General features: G+C 45.2%; 1 protein-coding gene across 7 annotated transcripts in view; it reads left to right on the forward strand.

The window, feature by feature from the left end:
* Positions 1–17,695, forward strand: part of Agap1 (ArfGAP with GTPase domain, ankyrin repeat and PH domain 1) — a 436,703-nt gene that overhangs the window by 277,566 nt on the left and 141,442 nt on the right. For all 7 annotated transcript variants that reach the window (XM_051190767.1, XM_051190761.1, XM_051190762.1 and 4 more), the window contains exon 11: positions 7,007–7,175. In XM_051190767.1, coding sequence (XP_051046724.1) covers positions 7,007–7,175 — 169 coding nt within the window. The remainder of the gene's footprint in view (positions 1–7,006; positions 7,176–17,695) is intronic.

The following is a 17,695-nucleotide window of genomic DNA, read 5'->3' on the forward strand; positions in this document are numbered from 1 at the left end:
AACCCCTTTAAGACCTGAGGAGTCTTGTTCAAGTGTAGGACAAAGGTGTCCACTTACAAAGAAGAGGGAGAAGTATGTTAAGTACCATTGCAGCTCTCCCTGAGTGTTGCTCTTTGATGATACACTGAAACACAGTGTGCATCTTAGAATTTAGGGATGTACTGTGGGATCTCAAGCCATGGCCTTCTCTCCTGCATTAGAGCCCTGCACTCCCTGAATGACCTGTGTGCGTTTTATCTAGACATGCCTGCCACATGCATCATCCATGCACATGGTGTCATGCAGCAGTCATGTGCAGATTTTCCAAACAGTGACACTTTCTTCCAGTCCATTATATACCCAGATACCGCATTATTACCCTCGCCAATCTTTTCAGAAAATGTTAAGTATTTGAAACATACCAGGCTCACAGTGAGAAAAAAGCAGGGTTTTAATTTGGGGGGGGGGGCAAGGAAGCTCAGGTTTCATCATTAGTCATCAGTACTATCAGATATTTTTCTCGAAGGACTCATTTTGCTCTTTTTTTTCCATGAAAATACCTGTAATTAATTCCCAAAGAGATAACTATGACCTGTGTGCAACATTGTTATGCTGGGTGAAAACATTTTTTAAAAGTGGCTAGTTTAGCTGGCAATTACAAAGGAGGCACCCAGTAACTTTCAGACCTGCACCCTGCCTGTGACAGCACTCAGAATATGAACAAGGTGTTCATATTAGACAATTGGAATTCACAAAGTGAAAAGTAGCTTCTTCTTGTAGGTAAACTGCTCTGTCACTCTTCCAACATAGAACAAATTCTTATCCTATTTAAAAAAAAAAAAAAAAAAAAAAAACAAATTACCTCCTGGAGCCATTTTGAGCTGTCTGTTGACCTCTGGAACCCTGGCAGACATGGAGGCTCACACTTTGAAGATAGCTAAGCTAAATTATAGAGAGGAGGCTAGATCAGTTAGAGTGATTGTGTCCAGAAATAAAATAGAGAGACAGTTCATCAGGCAGACCTATGCTGCCAAGCTTGAAGAACTGAGTTCTGTTTTCCTCTAACTTACACACACACACACCACACCACACACGGGGGTGGGGGGTGGGGGGGGAAGAGAGAGATTACAGTAAATAATGATGAATGTAATTTTAAAAGAAAACAAATTTCAGAATGTCTACAAAAGTTACCTGACTCAAAGTATTATGATTTTTTTTTTTTTTTTTTTTTTTTTTTTTTTTTTTTTGGTAAAGCATCAACTTTATCAACATGTTATACTGAGGAGCCAGAGCATATTGGGGAAATCTAATTACAACAGAGATTTCCTTTACTTTGTCTGCCACTTGATTTTAAGCACTGTAATTCTTTTTAAAAATTGTCCGTTTTAAAAAAAAAAAATGGCATTCATTGATTCTTTTAATTGGATTGGCAGCAGGTAAAGCTGCTGCCCTGTTCCCTAGGCCTTGTGTGTGTGGTAGCTCTAGTTTGGGGGTGCAGATCATAGTTTGTGCATTTCACTTCGTCTCCAAGATCATGTTAACTGCCTTGGCTAACCCCGTGAGTGCATCAGCAAACCATCCTTCACAGACAGCTGAAAGTAACCTCCAGATGCAAGGCAGCCAGAATCGATCTGCTAAGAATATTTTTAGGGACTATTGATGGATTGCTGTATTTTGTGCTTAACTCAAGTGCCAAATGCCCCAGAGGTGACGAAGATGAACTTCCCCTTTACCGAAGACGATCTAGGCCATCACGCACACAGAGGGCTCGGGGATGGCTGGGATTGCTTTTGAGGTTCTTGGGGGGAAATTTCTTGACAGCCTTGTAACTATCTGCTGATGGGGATTGTGCAGCACAGTCTGTTTGCAGCAGCCAAATGTTACCCAGCTGATCGCCTTCCAGTCCAGGGACGCCTATCTGTGAAGTGTGAGACCGCATTGTACAGCAGCCAGCCAAACCGTGAATCCTCAGTATCCAGAATGATCTGGAACACAGAGACGCTAATGGCCCCTCGTCTCTCTCCTAAGGCCATCCCCACAGAAGGCAGGAGCCACGTTAAACTATGCTTCTGTCAGCAAGCTGAAAGCTCTGGGTCTCTGACGTGGCTCTCAATTGGAAGCAGGTCTCTCTCATCGCACCTCATTTGCATCTGGGACATCAATTAGCATGTTTGTTGAGGCTAATTGAATGAAACTCAATCATAGCTCTTAATTGCTTGACTATGTGAAAAGAAATCACATTAATGCAGCTAATTAAGTGTACGGCAATAGATGCAACATAATTAGGAACAAAATGTAAAAAACAGGGGAAGGCAAAGGTGCAGGCTCGGGGTACAGGGGGCCAGCAAAGCATGGCTGCTGAGCCGTTGGCCCGTTCGGGAACGGGTCCCTTTGCTCTGGTGCCTGCTTGAAAAAAAAAAGAAAAAAAAAAAACGAATCCACATGATAAGCATGGACAAGTTGAGGAAAAAATGCAAATAGGTTTGCAATTACTACTTTTTCAAGCTGTTGAGGGGCAGGAGATGGCACGTCTGGGGGGCCTGGCTCTTGAGTGGGCCCCAGGGACTTGTTAAGTGCTGTTTAAAAGTACTTGCCTTTGGATTACCCTCATGCCTTGTTAAAGGGTTTTTTTCCCCTTCTTTTATCTTCGATCAGCATTTTCTGCAGCTAACATGGAAAAGGGTAGCTGAGTAGTATTTGCATATCAAAATAAGCTTTCTGTCTTTATTTTACCCAGCGAGGTCCCTACCTCATGCTCACCCAGGGTCTGCACTATCCTGCCTGCTTCTGAAGATGGCACATTGTTTAGTGGTTGCAGCTTTAATTCCTCAAGTACCAAGCTGGGGAGAGATGAAAAGGCCCTATTCTTGCAGAAGCATGATCAAACTTGGGGCAGTTTTTCTCTTGGGAGAAGAAACTAGGCAGAATGGAAACACAGGAATTGCCAAGTGCATGTCTGTTGGTTGGTGCGTGCGTACATTCGTGTGTGTGTGTGTGTGTGTGTGTGTGTGTGTGTGTGTGTGTGTGTGTGTGTGCGCGCGTGCCTGGGAAAACAACCCTGCAGATGCTATCAGTCCAGTGTTGAGTGTGTGCCTCTTTTGTATTTATCCATTTATTTTATGTGCACTGGTGTTTTGCCAGTATATATTCTGTGTGATGATGTCAGATCTCCTGGAACTGGAGTCACAGACAGTTGTGAGCTGCCATGTGGATGTTGGGAATTAAGCCCGGGTCCTCTGGAAGAGCAGCCAGTGCTCTTAACCACTGACCCTCTCCAGCCCTGTCTTGGGTTTTTCCCCACCTGGAACACTGCTAGAGTGGCTGGACAGCTAGCCCAAAGGTGCTCCTGTCCCTACCTTCCCAGCAATGAGATCAGAGGCAGCCATGCTGTAGCTCAAACTCAGACCCAGCAAGCATGTCACCAATTGAGCCACCTTCCCAGCCCTCCAATGCTCAAGTTTCTTCCAGCCAAATCTGAAGCTTGCAGTGCCTAACACAGGCGAGAAAACAGATCGGCCAGCCCATGCTGGGCTCAAGATAAATGTCTTCCCTTGGTGTGTTCAGATCCAGAAAGCAGACTCTACATTTCTACAATAATTTTAAGTAAAATATCCTGGTTATTGTATGTTAAAACATGCCTATTAAAAGAGCCCACGCTGGGGCTTAGTCACTCTCTGATTAGCCTCATTTTAGAACTCATAAGCAATAAATGCTCAATTATACTCCTGTTATTGTATTTTAATTTGTTAAGAATCGGCATTAAAAGAGAAAGTTACAGCAAGTTGGTATTTTAAAGGAGTAAATGTGCAAGAAGGAATTCATTGTTTGCAAGCATAACTCTGTTTGGAAACTTGAGCTTGCATCTGGGTGGGTGTTAATGGCAGGCATTAGAGATGAGAGCAACCTTTTTTTCTAATAACTTGCCCTAGCTGAAGTCTCTTTCTGACCTGATGGACATTCGTTTGCTGTCCTGAGGGCCAAGCTTCTCCCATCCGGGTCCACATTATCCTTCAGACTGACTTGATGAGGATAACTCCCTCCATCTTTGACCTCCATCTTTCCATTGTGGGGATGGTGCCTGGAAAATACAGCTCATTTCGTGGTGGCCAGGAACCAGAGTAAATCCTGCAATGGCTTTATCCATGTGGCATAATGCTACCCATGTCAATGGCACTCCCACCTCAGCTAAGCCTCCAAAACTTCCTGACAGCATACCTTGAGGTTCAGTTCATCCTGTCCTAGACACTTCTCAGCATAACCAAGGTGACAATGAAGGCTAACCATCACAGGTGTCTTCCCAGTACTCAGTCTGCTGGCCACTTTTGTAATTAAATTAGATGGCCTGGGAGATTTCTCATGACTTTCATGCTACTCACTGTGCCCACACAGCTCCGTCAGTATGCATTGCCCTGCTGTTCCCCAGCAGACTGTGGTCCCTGACCCTCCCGTTTTGCTTGTGTGGGTTGTCTCTCTGCATCTGTTCTCTGAACACTTAGGTGCTTGAAACAGCCAGCTCCCCTTTCCAGCTCGCTGGACCCTTCAGCAAAAATGTTAGATGTTCACTTCTCCTAACATTACCCCAACCTGAATTTAATTACTAAGAACAAACACAAATTTCTGGGTCTACCCAGAAGCCTATGTCTGCTTCCTTCCTAGTCCTGCTTCCTGTTAAAATACTCAAAACATTATCTAAGAGTAATTCAGGATGTATCCTCTAATATGTGATAGGATAACATATCCCGGATATGTAAAATGCTGTGTCTATAAACAAGTGGCCTCATTGAGAAGATGATGGTGGTGGTAGTGATGATAATGAGGATGAAGATGATGGAGGAGGGCCATGTTCCCAGCAGCCCCCACAGCCTGGCCCAGTTGTTGTACTCCTTGGCTTTTAATCACTGTGACAGAATATTCCTCAGATAGTCAACTTCTGTGGTAGAAGGTTTTATTTTGGCTTGTAGCTTCAGAGACTGTTGTCCACAATTACTTCACCCTGTTGCTTTGAGCCTGTAGCAGCCCATGGTGACCAGGGACTCCTGCTCATCTCACAGCAGCCAGAATCAGGAAGGGGAGGGCAGGGGAATGAAGACAGACTAGCCTCCCGATGTCCCTTTCAAGAGCTCACCTCTAGTGACATAACTCCCCTGACCAGATCTCATCTCTTAAAGTGTCAGCACCTCCCAAAAAGCACCACAGCCCAACAGCTAGGCTTTTGGCACATGGTACTTTTCAAGAATGCTTACCTGAACTCTTCGCCTGCAACCCTTCCTTTTGGCTGTTCACAGGTATTGTGTTTGTTCCAGTGTATGATGAGTTGGTTAAGCGACTCAGCCCAGGCTATCCTCTGAGAGTTGCTGGCTTCTGACACAAGGGCCAAAGGTCTGGTGGATCTGTGTCTAGGTTCTTGATTTGCTTTACTTTGTTTCCTTTCTAAGTGTGGCCAAAGGCCAGAAAAGAAGCACTTTGGATGGATGGGATTTCTTCTTCGGCTCACAGTTCCAATGGGATACAGTCATCAGAGCAGGGAAGCTTGGTGGCAGGAGCAGGAGGGTACCAGTCACATTGTGTCTGTACTCAGGAAACAGAGTGAACAGGAAGTGAGGCCAGGCTATTCAGCCTTAAAGCCAGTCCTTGGTGACTCACTTCCTCCCACAAGTCTTCACTTCCTAAATGCCCCACAACCTTCCCAAATGACACCTCCAGCCAGAGGCCAATTGTTCAAACACGTGAGCCTGTGGGGACTTTTCAGATGGAAGCCCCGGCATGCATATGTTTGTTTACTCTTGAGATGGTTTTTAATGATAACGTTTCGCTTTCCCTTCCCTCACTCCAAACCCTCCCTTTTAGCCTTCCCCTCTCTCCTTCAATGTCATGGCCTCTTTTTAAATCAGTTGCTTTTGCATGCATATATGCATTTACATACATAAATTTCCCAAGGAAAACCTTTTAAGTCCATATCATGTTACTTGGATGTATGTTTTGGTGTGCTCTTCCCTGGAGAAGGCCGCCCCCTCCTGCTGCCAGCTTTTTCCCAGGTGCCTGCAGTTCTTTGTGTAGGGTTGAGAACTCGTAGGCCTTTCCCATGCAGTCTGGCATGTTTGTTGCTGTCATCCTTCTCCAGCTCACAATGAAGCAGTAATGTTGGTGAGATTTATGAGCGTTGCTTCTGAAGCGAAAGGAGAACATGAGCATTTTTTCTTAGTGTCCACTTATAAATGTGTTGTTGTTGTTGCTAATGCCTTGCTGCTAGTCCCTCAAATACCTCCAGTCCCTATGTCTTAGGTAGGGTTTCTGTTGCTGTGATAAAACACCATGACCACAAGTAAGTTGGGGAGGAAAGGGTTTGTTTGGCTTACACTTGTCATATCACTGTCCTTCACTGAAGGAAGTCGGGACAGAGTCTCAAACAGGACAAGAACCTGGAGGCAGGAATTGATGCAGAGGCCATGGAAGGGTGCTGCTTACTGGCTTGCTCTCCATGGCTTGCTCAGCCTGATCTCTTACAGAACTCAGAACTACCAGTCCAGGGATGGAGCCATCTACAATGGACTGAGCCCCTCCCCCCCCCCCCACTGATCACTAATTGAGCATCTAATGGAAGCATTTTCTCAGTTGAGGTTCCCTCTTTCAGATGAGTCTAGCTTGTGTCAAGTTGACATGAAATTAGCCAGCACACCTTAGTTACACCCTTAAACTCTGGACACACTGCTCTCTTGAGTTTTCCTCCCATCCCCATCGGTTATTACTCAGAAGTCACAGCACAAGCCCGGGCTCTTAAACTGCATCGAGAAAGCAAGAGTTCAGAGAGCTAGGATTTTGTGCTGATAATTTGTCTTCCACATTCCCAGGCCTAGGTTAGGCCAGGACACAGATGCTGAGCTTGAGTTTAAATGCGAATGATACTACCCTCATCCTGCGGATGAAAATGGCAGTCTCGGGGTTACAGCTCATGACATCGATAGGCTTGTGTCCCACACTGTAGCCTATCCTCTCTTTAATCTCTCTTGGGTGTTTAACATTCACACAGGATTACATGCAGAATGTCCACGGCAAAGAGATTGACCTCCTGAGAACCACTGTCAAAGTGCCGGGGAAGAGGCCACCCCGGGCCACGTCGGCCTGTGCACCCATCTCCAGCCCCAAAACCAATGGCCTGTCCAAGGACATGAGCAGTTTACACATCTCACCAAATTCAGGTAAGCTCACTCCTCAGGTGCACCGGAGGAGGGAAGTACCGCAGCAGGTAGATGGTGTAGCCTCGGGCAGGCTCGAAACCGCATCCCTCAGGCTGTTTGCTCTACGCATTTGTTCTGTGAATGGCCGCAGGCAAGCTACAGCTATGTCTTGGTGTTGAGAGCCGCCGTTTCGTTTGTGGATCAGCTAGGTAAAGTTGTCCAGTGGTGGAGAAATGGGTTATAAAGGTAGGATGCCTGGTAACTACACCCATGGTCCTGGAAAAAGCTCTGGGCTCTGCACAGACCTGTACGTAACTGAGCTGTCAGGTGCTGTGTTCACTAGCAGCTCTCATTCCTTTACGCACCTGTGTTCTGTATTCTCGTGTGTTTGTTTTTTCATTTATGACCAGAGAAAGCCTTGTTTTGCAAGAATTTGGTGTGTTTGGAAATTCTCAGCCTCCAAGCAGTCACAGCATCTGGCATTATGATTGTTTTGCCTCCAAAACATCTCTGTAGGTGATTGACAGCACTTTGCGGCTTCATGAGATTGCGTCTCTGAGAAGCCAGGTAAAGAGCTGGAGTCATCTCCGTCAGCGCGTGGAAGCTCCTCAGGAAGGTCCCTTGTTTCCGATAACAAAAAGCCCCTTCTCCCACTGGGTCCAGTCTTCTCAGGTTGGCTCTGTGGGAGATGTTAGCATGCATGTCGGCTTCTTGGAATGATGTTCTCTCACTTCTGAGATGCTGGATGATTTTTAAAGACGGTGTGGTAAACTCCACAGGGCTGTGAATGGCACTGGTTGGTGAGGGTGGAATGACACAAGAGAGTCTGAATCCCCCAGACACTGCCTTTTGGTATCTTGTGGTGTTGGGCAAATCAATCAGCCAAGTCTTTACCATGCTGCCTACCTACAAACAGAAGAGAAAGGCAACAGCAGCACCCTTGCAGGCAGTTAGTAATCAAACTAAAAATTGGCACCTTCCAGAGAGGTGAAGTGACGCCTTCTCTGACCTGTTCGCTCACTCTCAGGACGAAGGTGTCATTTTCGCATCAGGTGGGAAGGAAGGATAATGGTGCCCGAGAAGAAAAACTCTAAAGGGAGGAGAAAGTTAGTCTCCACAGTTTATTATGTAACATCACCTCTTCATTTAGTCATGAGATTTTATCATCAGCCAGTTTTGTTCTAAACATTATGGGCACTGTGGCTTTGGAATCGCTAACCTCCAGAATCTCTGTACATGGCAGTCACCTGCCAGCTAACTTGTCACACAATATCTGCCTACCACTGAATTCGTGGCAGCAAGCATTTGCCTATGTCCCCTTCTAGCAAACCTTTATGTGGAGTTTCCCAAAGCACCCACTGGATAAATGTTAAGGGACTGTACTATTTTGAAAGTTATTTTTAAATTGACAAAAGTTGCAGGTATTTGTCCTTTATGACTGGCACTCCGTATACATTAAGTGGCAGACTGAAGTCATTTACTAACTCTGGTGTCCCCACACTCCTGAACCCAGGGACACAGACGCCTAGCAGTTGTTCTAGAGACTCGCTGGTTGGGGAGGAATACAGGAAGTCCAAGATAGCAGCCGTGGAAAGGCTAAGATCTCTGACAGGAAGAAGGGGCGGGGCTTAGGGCAGATGGAAGTGGTCCAGGTAGTGGAAGAAAGGAACCTGCTGGAAACCTACATAGGGACACACTAATGGTGAGTGCAAGAAACAGTGAATAAAATTAAGATTTGGGACCTTTGAGTCTTGAGACTTGAGTTCTTGGGTGCTGCGTGACCTTAGTCCTAAGGAGCTCAAAATGTTCCTCTCCAAGTGGGAATACCAAAGGTCACATGCACCAGGCGGCTCACTGGGTCTCCCCAAAGCCTGGAGCTATGTGTTCTCACCTCGCATTCATTCATAGAAAATGCCTTGCTGTTGAGCAGACTGGGCTCTGAGGGATGAGTCAGACCTGTTGGCATGATCACTACCCTTAGGTTTCTAGCAAGGGATCTTGACAACATTCTACTCCATTAATCTGTGAGGGCACCTGGTTGGTTTTCTGTGCTCTGTAGTTGGAACAGGGAAGTAGGGGTGTGACATTAGTCATGGTGTCTCAGGGTCACAGTCATACTTGGGCAGTGTGGCCCCCTCAGTAGGCGGTCAGATGATGTCATTGTCTGCTTCCAGGAAGAGTTGCTAAGACCTGTAGAACACACCCCCAGGTGTTTGCCAGTCTAGTCCTTGGGTCCTAAAGCCAGACTATGGGTCCAGAACTGTAAGAGACAGCTCTGTCACCAAAACGTCATGAAACTTTAATTCTTACTGGCACCTTACACCTGGACATTAATCTAAAATGACACGTTGCTTTTTGCTCAGGAAATCAACGCATTTGCTGGGTTGAGTTCTTATATTCTAAATTATTCTCTGAAAGTTGAGTTCCCTGTGTGTGAAGCCGTTATCGTATAAACTAGGGTGAGGAGTGGCAGCATGAGCGACTGGGCTGATGCTCTTTTGGTGTGATGGACTTAAGCTAAAAATAGTTATTTGTAGCTATTTACCAAATAATTGAACATGATAATTGGGGACTCTCCTGGCTCTTGGATTCTGCTGTGTGGGTGTTTGGGAGGCTCTGGTAGCTGGGGTGTCTGGTTCCCTTGGAGATTCCTTTGTGATTTGGTTTTCCTCCTCTGGTGTTAACTGTCGGTCTGCTTACCTGGGGTGTGTACCCACCTGAGCCCCTGCACTCAACCTGCTCTTCGGCAGCCAATAGCATGTGTATGTGGCTCAGCTGGTGAGCCCTCTGTCAGCTTCTTAGTGTATATTTCCAAAATAACCTCTAGAAATGTTTTCTGTAAAATACCCACGTGGTGCTGCTTTTAACTGCCATTTCCAGAATGAACAGGGTGAAAACACCCCATGCTGTGTGCGTTTAGTCTCTCCCATCAGTTGTGAATCTGAACACCGCATGGGCTTATTGCCTGCGTATATCTCCTGTAGTAGTTACTTTACATGTGTTGTTTGCATGCATTTTAGTAGGTCCTTTTTCTTGTTGATATGGAAAAGCTCTTTATATATTGAGGATATTAGTATTTTAAAATATGTGCAACATTTAAAATACAATAGTTTACTTTTGCTTTGTGGTTTATTTACTTATATAGTTTTTTTTTTCTATGTGTTCAAATTGTGACTCACATATCTGTGATTTCTACATTAAGCTGTTCAAAGACTCTTTAGTGGTCTGGAATCTGTTCACAGCTGATAAACATTTATTTCTAAGTTTTGTTGTTTTATTAAATCCTCTCCCTTTAAAAAATATCATTAACTTCTAATCCACCTTTGATTTGTTCAGATGCATTATATGTGATAGGAAATACAAGCAAATCACCTATTCAAACAGCCACCTGTCTTTCCTGTTGAATGTGTCTCCTCTGTGTACAGCTAAATCATATAACGAAATGATTGCTGGGTGTTCCGATCAGTTCCATGCACTGTTCCCTGCGGGATGTTCTGCTACAGTTCCACCTCATTGTGTTAGGTCAGGATTTGGTTCTGAGTAGCAGTGTAACACCTGAGCATCCTGCCTTTACCTCCAGCTTCTTCCAATCTGTTGTTATTTGTTTCTGTTATTTTTCACATAAACTTCATGACAACTGAAACACCTCCCATACACCACCAAATAATCCCATCATGATTGGCATCTATTTATTCATTCATTTCTTTCTTTCTTTTGAGACAGGGTCTCATGTAGTCTAGACTAGCCTGGAACTCAGAACATAGCTGAGCATGGCCTTGAACTGCCAATCCTCCTGCCTCTGCCTCTCAAGTGCTGGAAACATAGGCATGTGTCACCCACTACATCTAGTTTATGTAGTAGCAGTGGGCGTAGAACCCAGGGCTTTGTGCATGCTAGACAGACTTTCTCATTGCCGGGGGTGGGCTGCATTGCTCTTTTTGGATCTCTTCAGACTGATTTTACACCCTCAGGATGGCCAGTGGTTTTCTTCATTCAGCTCCTATAGGGTTTGTAAATCCCCAGCTTCAAAATCTTTGACTCGTTGTGCTGATCTTTTTTTTGGGGGTGGGGAGTTCTGTTACCTGATCTTGGAGGTACCATTAGAAGAAAACACCTAATTTTTATTTTTTGGACAAGCAACAGGACACATTTCATGACTCTGAGACTGTGTACCAAGTTCCAGTGGCACAATGCCTAACTCTACTCTGGGCTGACTTAATTTCTACCATCCAGTTTCTGACTTAGACACATTGTCTTTCATCTTCCATGGATGATTGGTCTGTTATGTGCCTAGGCCTGATAAATGCTGTGGAGATGGGGTAAGGGAACTGTTCAAGGCTATCCCTCCAGAACCCACCACCTCAGTGGGATGGAAGACTCAGGAGATAAGCACACGGCTAAGATCAGTACAACCATCCTTAGGTGCCGAGGGGCAAACAGACTGGCCCATCTGCTGTTGGCAGGGTTAGGATGCTGTTTGAATGATTGGTTGTCTGAGCAATGTGTCTCTGTTTAGTCCAGGCTGTCCTGGAACTCACTGTGTAGACCAGGCTGGCATCAAACTCACAGAGTCCTCTTACCTTTGCCTCCCAAGTGCTGGGACTAAAGTTGTGCACCAGCACACCTGGACAAGATTGTTTCCTTGTGTGTTTGTGATATCCTCAGCTACAATGCTAGTCTATTGTTTACATTTGTGGTTTTGTAACTTTAAATTTAGAGGGTTTTTTACCCCCTAAGGAAATGTTGACTGCACATCACACATTGAAAATGCTGGAAATGTTACAATCTTAATGTCCATTTTTGCCATGGCCCTGGGAAAGAGGAAGAACACATTGTCCTGGTAGCTGCCTTAGTGAACCCAATGTACCTCATGTTTCTTGGGTCCCTCCCGTATTTCTGGGATTGTATTAATTGCCTAATTAATACAAGGTGCCCAGAGATTGATCTCCAATACCACATAAGCTGGATTCGGTGGAGCACACCTGCATGTGAGACGTAGAGGCAGGAGAATCAGAAGTTCAAGGTCATCCTTCACTATAGAGCAACCTTGAGAACAGGAAACCTCATCTCAAATAAGTAAATAGGACTGGTGTGGTAGCACAGCAGGTAAAGACACTTGCCATCAAGCCTGTTGACCTGAGTTTTATCCGTAGGATGCACATGGTGGAAAGGAAGAACTGACTTCCACAAGTTGACCTCTGACCTTCACACACAATAAGTAAATGTAAAAAAAAAAAAAAAATAGTTTAAAAAATTATCAAGTAGAAACCTGGGTGTTGGTGGCATACGCCTTTAATCCCAGCACTCGGGAGGCAGAGGCAGGCGGATCTCTGTGAGTTTGAGGCCAGCCTGGTCTACAAAGCTAGTTCCAGGACAGGCTCCAAAGCCATACAGAGAAACCCTGTCTCCAAAAAAAAAAGAAAAAAAAATATGTATATGTATATATGTATGTGTGTGTATACATATTAAAGACAATTTTGATAAACATATTGCAGAAGAAAATTATACCCATTGAGCAGGGCCATTTGAAAGACAAACACTGAGTTGGGTGGAAGAGAAAACTTTGCAAACACAAACAAGAAACCTAATGCTGGGTAGGAGATAGGAGAGCAGCCCTGACCAAAGAGAACCTCGGGGTAGTAGACCTGTAAGAGCAATGCAGAGCGCAGTCGGCTGGAGCAATGTGAGTGCTCGCTTCTCAGAACAAATCATCCTGACCCCAGAAGCCTACTGCAAGCCTGATTGCCGCCAGCCAATAAGAAGAGAATTAGCAATAGTATAATAGTCATAAAGATGTTGGTTGGCTACATACGGAGGTATAGAATACTTCTGTCTGGATAGGCTTTTGAAAAAACTACGTAAGGACCTGCTCCAGTAAAAATAGATGATAAAATGGGAGCATCCAGAAAAAAAAATAATTATTATTCCAACCTGGCTGGAATCCCTTCCACAGCTTATCTCTCCTTCTTCTGAGGTGTCTTCCCTGGGGATGCCCAGCATGGCTTCATTTCTATTTCTTCAGCAAAGACCTTGTGGGAGAGTCTCTGGGTTGGCACAGTAACTGGGATTATCTGGAAGCCGCATTTTGAAAGTCTCACCAAATTTAATTCCTAAAATCCTTCCAAAGGAAAAGTTGAAGTATCTTTGTGAATTTTCTTTAATGTGTTTGTAGCCACGACATGTTTTGGCAAATCTGGGTACACAGCCATGACAGAATTGTATCAGCCTTAGGGAAGCTTCTGGAATCAGATACAGAACTGACCCAGACCTCAGGTCCCGACTCTAACCTCTGTGCTCTTGACCTCTGACTTCCAGAGTCCTGTCATTGGTTCTGGTTCCGGACAACAGTTAAGCCGGGGGAGGGGATGGATGGATGATATTTCAAATGCTTGCTAGGGGACAGATGGCATATCTGCATCCTTGTGTCCCACTGAACACCTTACCCACCTGGCAGTGTGCGGCAGCCCAGGAAATGTTCTTTGGGACTTTCATGATATCTGTTGGAGGCCTCTCCCCTGCTCTGCACCATGTCATCAGTTTGTCTGTGACTTCTGGCTGCTGACACCTTTGTTCTGGGACCACAGCTTATCTTCTTGTCCCCCATAGCATGTGTCTTTGTTGGGTTTCTGCAATTATTTTTTTTTTTCATCCTACCCAGGTTGGCACCTCAACCCCAGCAAGAGAGACCCTTACCCCTTTCCTCCGCCTCCCCCACTTGAGGTCCCCAGCAGTTGGAGGCAGGCCAGCCCGCAGGAGGGCTGAGCTGATGCTCTGAGTACGGTGGGGGAGGGTGGACAGGGAATGTGTTTTGAGTATTGAACTGCCGTTGACATCTACAGTCTCATCCATGCTGTTTTCTCCACACTTCAGCAATCAGGACATCCAGCAAACCCATAAAAAACCAAACTAATAGCATGAATATTCAGTGACCTAGAATACTAATTATTGTCATGAATATTAATGGGATTGGACTTGCTCTCTCCTCTTTCTCTCCCGTCCTCTTCCTCCCTCGCTTGCTCTCTCTTTTTTTTCCACTTAGCCGGCTCTAAGGATGGGTCATAATGAGAGCATTTAAGAGGGAGCGCTCTCCGCCGTGACAGGGACCAGGGCAATAAGGAGAGCTTGATTAACGCGCGCACTTGGGGGAGACATGAGAGGCTTCACGTGGGCCTGTTCGGGGGAGGCGGCGAGGCACCGGCGGCTCTGTTGCTGCTCCCGGAGATTAATGAGGCCTAAGAGTGCATTAGGAACAGTGACAAAGGTTTGATCTAATGGGCTCAGTCATTTTTCCTTTGAGTGACAGACGCACAGAAGTAATTGGCTGTGCAGAATGGCAGCTCATTGGCGGTACTTAAGGATACATTATCCCCGTTGTGTGGCCCGCAGAGGCTGTTTATCAAAACTGCTCACACTGCAGACGAGGAGTCGCTAAGCTGCTGTTACAGTGGTAATAGCTATTAAAGAAAAAAAATAATAACACAGCGTCCAAATGAGATCCGTTGTTGTGTCACAGAGACAAAGTTTTTCTTTGTTTAGTTTCAAATGGTCCTGAAAACATTTTAATAACTCCAGTGTAGGGGTGGACAGCGCGGGTCCTCGGGTCCCCTGTCTGTTTGTGTAATGGCACCAGGCCCCAGATTCTCCAGCCTGGCCTCTCCTGGCCCTCTTTGCTTACCCAGAATTCCCCATGCATTGGACTTTGGTTGCAACAAAGTCCTCTTACCCTCTGATACAGAAATGGGCACTTGTGCCAAACACCCTTCAGAAACATGGACGAACACACACTGGTCACCCAAAGGTAATGAGTGAGAATTACTTTACTTTAAAAAAAAAAAAGAGAGAGAGAGAGAGAGAATTATCATACCTGTTTCTGGGAACCAGATTTATTAGACTAAGTTGTGATGTCTATTTAATAATTAACTTTTGGCAACAAAATAAGTGTTTGGTGAGGGTTCTCAGATTGAAGTTTCCAGGCCTTGGTGGAATCTGAAACTGGGAGGCAGAGCACCTGACTCTTGGGAGCAAAGGCCACTGCTGCTTGTCCTCTCATCGTGTTCTGGTTACTTTTGTGTGTGTGATGGGAGAAATGAGGGATAAATATTGAGGAAGAGGCTTTTTTAGTTTCTCCTGAATGACATGCTCTCTGCTCAAGACCATTTGGGGTGCAATTCAAAAGGAAATGAGAATATGCTTCCAATTTAGGGAGCCCTCTCCTGGGAACTTGAGCCATCAGTAAAGTGTTACTTTGTGTAAATTCTGACAAAGCCACTGGATTCTATGGGATTTCCATGGGAGGTGTGCTGGGGATGCCGTGGGCCCTGAGCTGTGCGTTTCTCTGGTAACCTGTGAGCCTGCAAGTAAATAAAAGCAACTCTAGACACTTTTTCACCTTAAAAGTGTGGGTTTGGTACTTTCTGTAGTGAAACCATAGGACTTGCCAGTGAGACAAGCTTGGGGCAGACAGAAGCCATGATCTCTGCTGCTGCCCCAGCAGCCTTCTAAAAAAAAAAAAAAAAAAAAAAAAAAAAAAAGCCAGCTGGAGTTCAGATTTCAGTCTGTCTACCTCCCACAATGGAACAGGAGAGCCTCTCACAGTCATCCTGACATTTCGCCATCTCCCATCCTCTTGGCTGGCTACTCTGTATTGACCCATCATGCAGACAGTTTTGTCTTTCTGAAATACAGCTAGACCATGGGAAAAGCACAAATTCCTTAATTCCTGTGCTAATGCTAACTCCAAGTATTGCTTAGTGCTCCGTGAAGTCGTTCTGTTTAGGTGTGAGATGTACTCTCCAAGAGCTGGGTGAGAGGGGGCGTATAAAAAACACTTCTGAGGGTAAAGCCACGGGGCCACTGTGGCCTCTTCTCTGGGAGGGAAAAGAGTCAACTCCCCTCAAAACAGTTTTGTGAAGGCAAAGTATATTTTGTGCATTGGACACCTGTTGTATATAAAGGAGAAAGAATACTTTAAACGGTGCTGGAGAGATGGGGCAGGAGTTAAGGAAACTTACTACTATTGCAGAGGACCCAGGTTTTGGTTCCCAGCACCCCCACATGACAGCAATCATCTGTAACTCCAGTTCCAGGGGTTCTGACACCCTCTTCTGGCTGATTCAGGTACTACATACATGTCATGTGTATATATGCAATCAAAACACCTGTGCATATAAAAACATTTATTTAAAAAAAGGAACACGTAGACATGGCAAATGAGACTGAACATTTATTTCTTTGAAAGTTGAGCCAAATAAGAAGGGCCAGGTATGAATACCCTGGGAGGTTTTCTAAACTGATTATCTGAATACATAACTGTATGATGTCCGTTTATACAAAAAGTCCAGGTTTTAGTACCCTTTCATATAATGGTTCCAGCTCTGCGTGTACTTTTGCTCATGTTACTTGCATGAGAAATGGGTTGGAGCCAAGTGCTGTTCGTGATAGTTTTCCTTAAACAGCCTCAGGGTTTTCCCAGCAAGAGCTCTATAAGCAGATGAAAACTGGCAAAATGAAAGCTTTGTAATGCTGAACTTTGAGTGCTGCGACCAAAGGAGGAAAGACTTTGCCTTAGGAACACATGTTTAAATTTATTTCTAAATCTTAGACGGGAACTCACCTTCTGAGATGCTCAGCACTGCTGCGCCAGTGCTGGGTTATCTCCATCCCGAAGAAGACTATCCGGTGCTAGCGGCGCATGCTCTCCCATTCACTGTCACCCACTGCCAGGAAGTCCTTACTGCCCCTGTCTCCTCTCCCTTCTCTACCCCTCTTTAATAAACCGCACCTCGGGCCACCTTAGCATAGCCGGTCACCAGACCTCTGGCATCGTGATAGTGAGCCTGTCCTTGAGTTGTCCCCAGTGCTGCGTACCTCACTGGCCAATATGTTCAGTGACGTCATCAGGTGAATTAGTGAGCTCATGTGAATTGAAGCCAACTGCAGCCCCCAAGCAAACATGGGCACTAGATGGGATTATGATATTCTGTCAGCAGACGAACAAGGAGCACACACAGGTCCTCTAGATCTTGAAGAATTAGCTGCGCCACCGTTTTTAAACTTCAACTAAAAGGTCAGTAAATAGACTCTAGAGGAAAGGAAAACCCACTGTTGATGAACCTCCTAACTACTAAGGTCTTCAGAGACTTGGCTGGTTGCAAGGTACTTTGCACAATCTGATCATTTTATTAACCATGAGAATGGTCTTTCCATCCTTATCATATTCTTTATCAGTTTTGTAAAATGTGGACTGCGTTGTTCTAATATTGTCCAGTCCTCTTTGGGGCAGTGGTCATTAAGAAAGTCTATCTGAAACATAGACCAAAGAGATCTACCATGCACCCCAGTCCTAACCCTCTGAGGAGTTAGCCTAGGAAAGCCCAAAACTGCAGTGTCCTTTGAGTCATTGTTGTCAACCAGGGGAAACTGAGGAAAGAACCAGAACTGCCTAGAAGCGGGAGTGCTGTAGCCCCAGTTGCCCAAATTGAATCAACCAGATCTAAAATACAGTGGTGATTGTGTGACTGCAGAGGAAGTCTTTAACAGCT

Source organism: Phodopus roborovskii, unplaced genomic scaffold, assembly GCF_943737965.1.
Source record: "Phodopus roborovskii unplaced genomic scaffold, PHOROB, whole genome shotgun sequence".
Taxonomy (NCBI): Eukaryota; Metazoa; Chordata; class Mammalia; order Rodentia; family Cricetidae; genus Phodopus; species Phodopus roborovskii.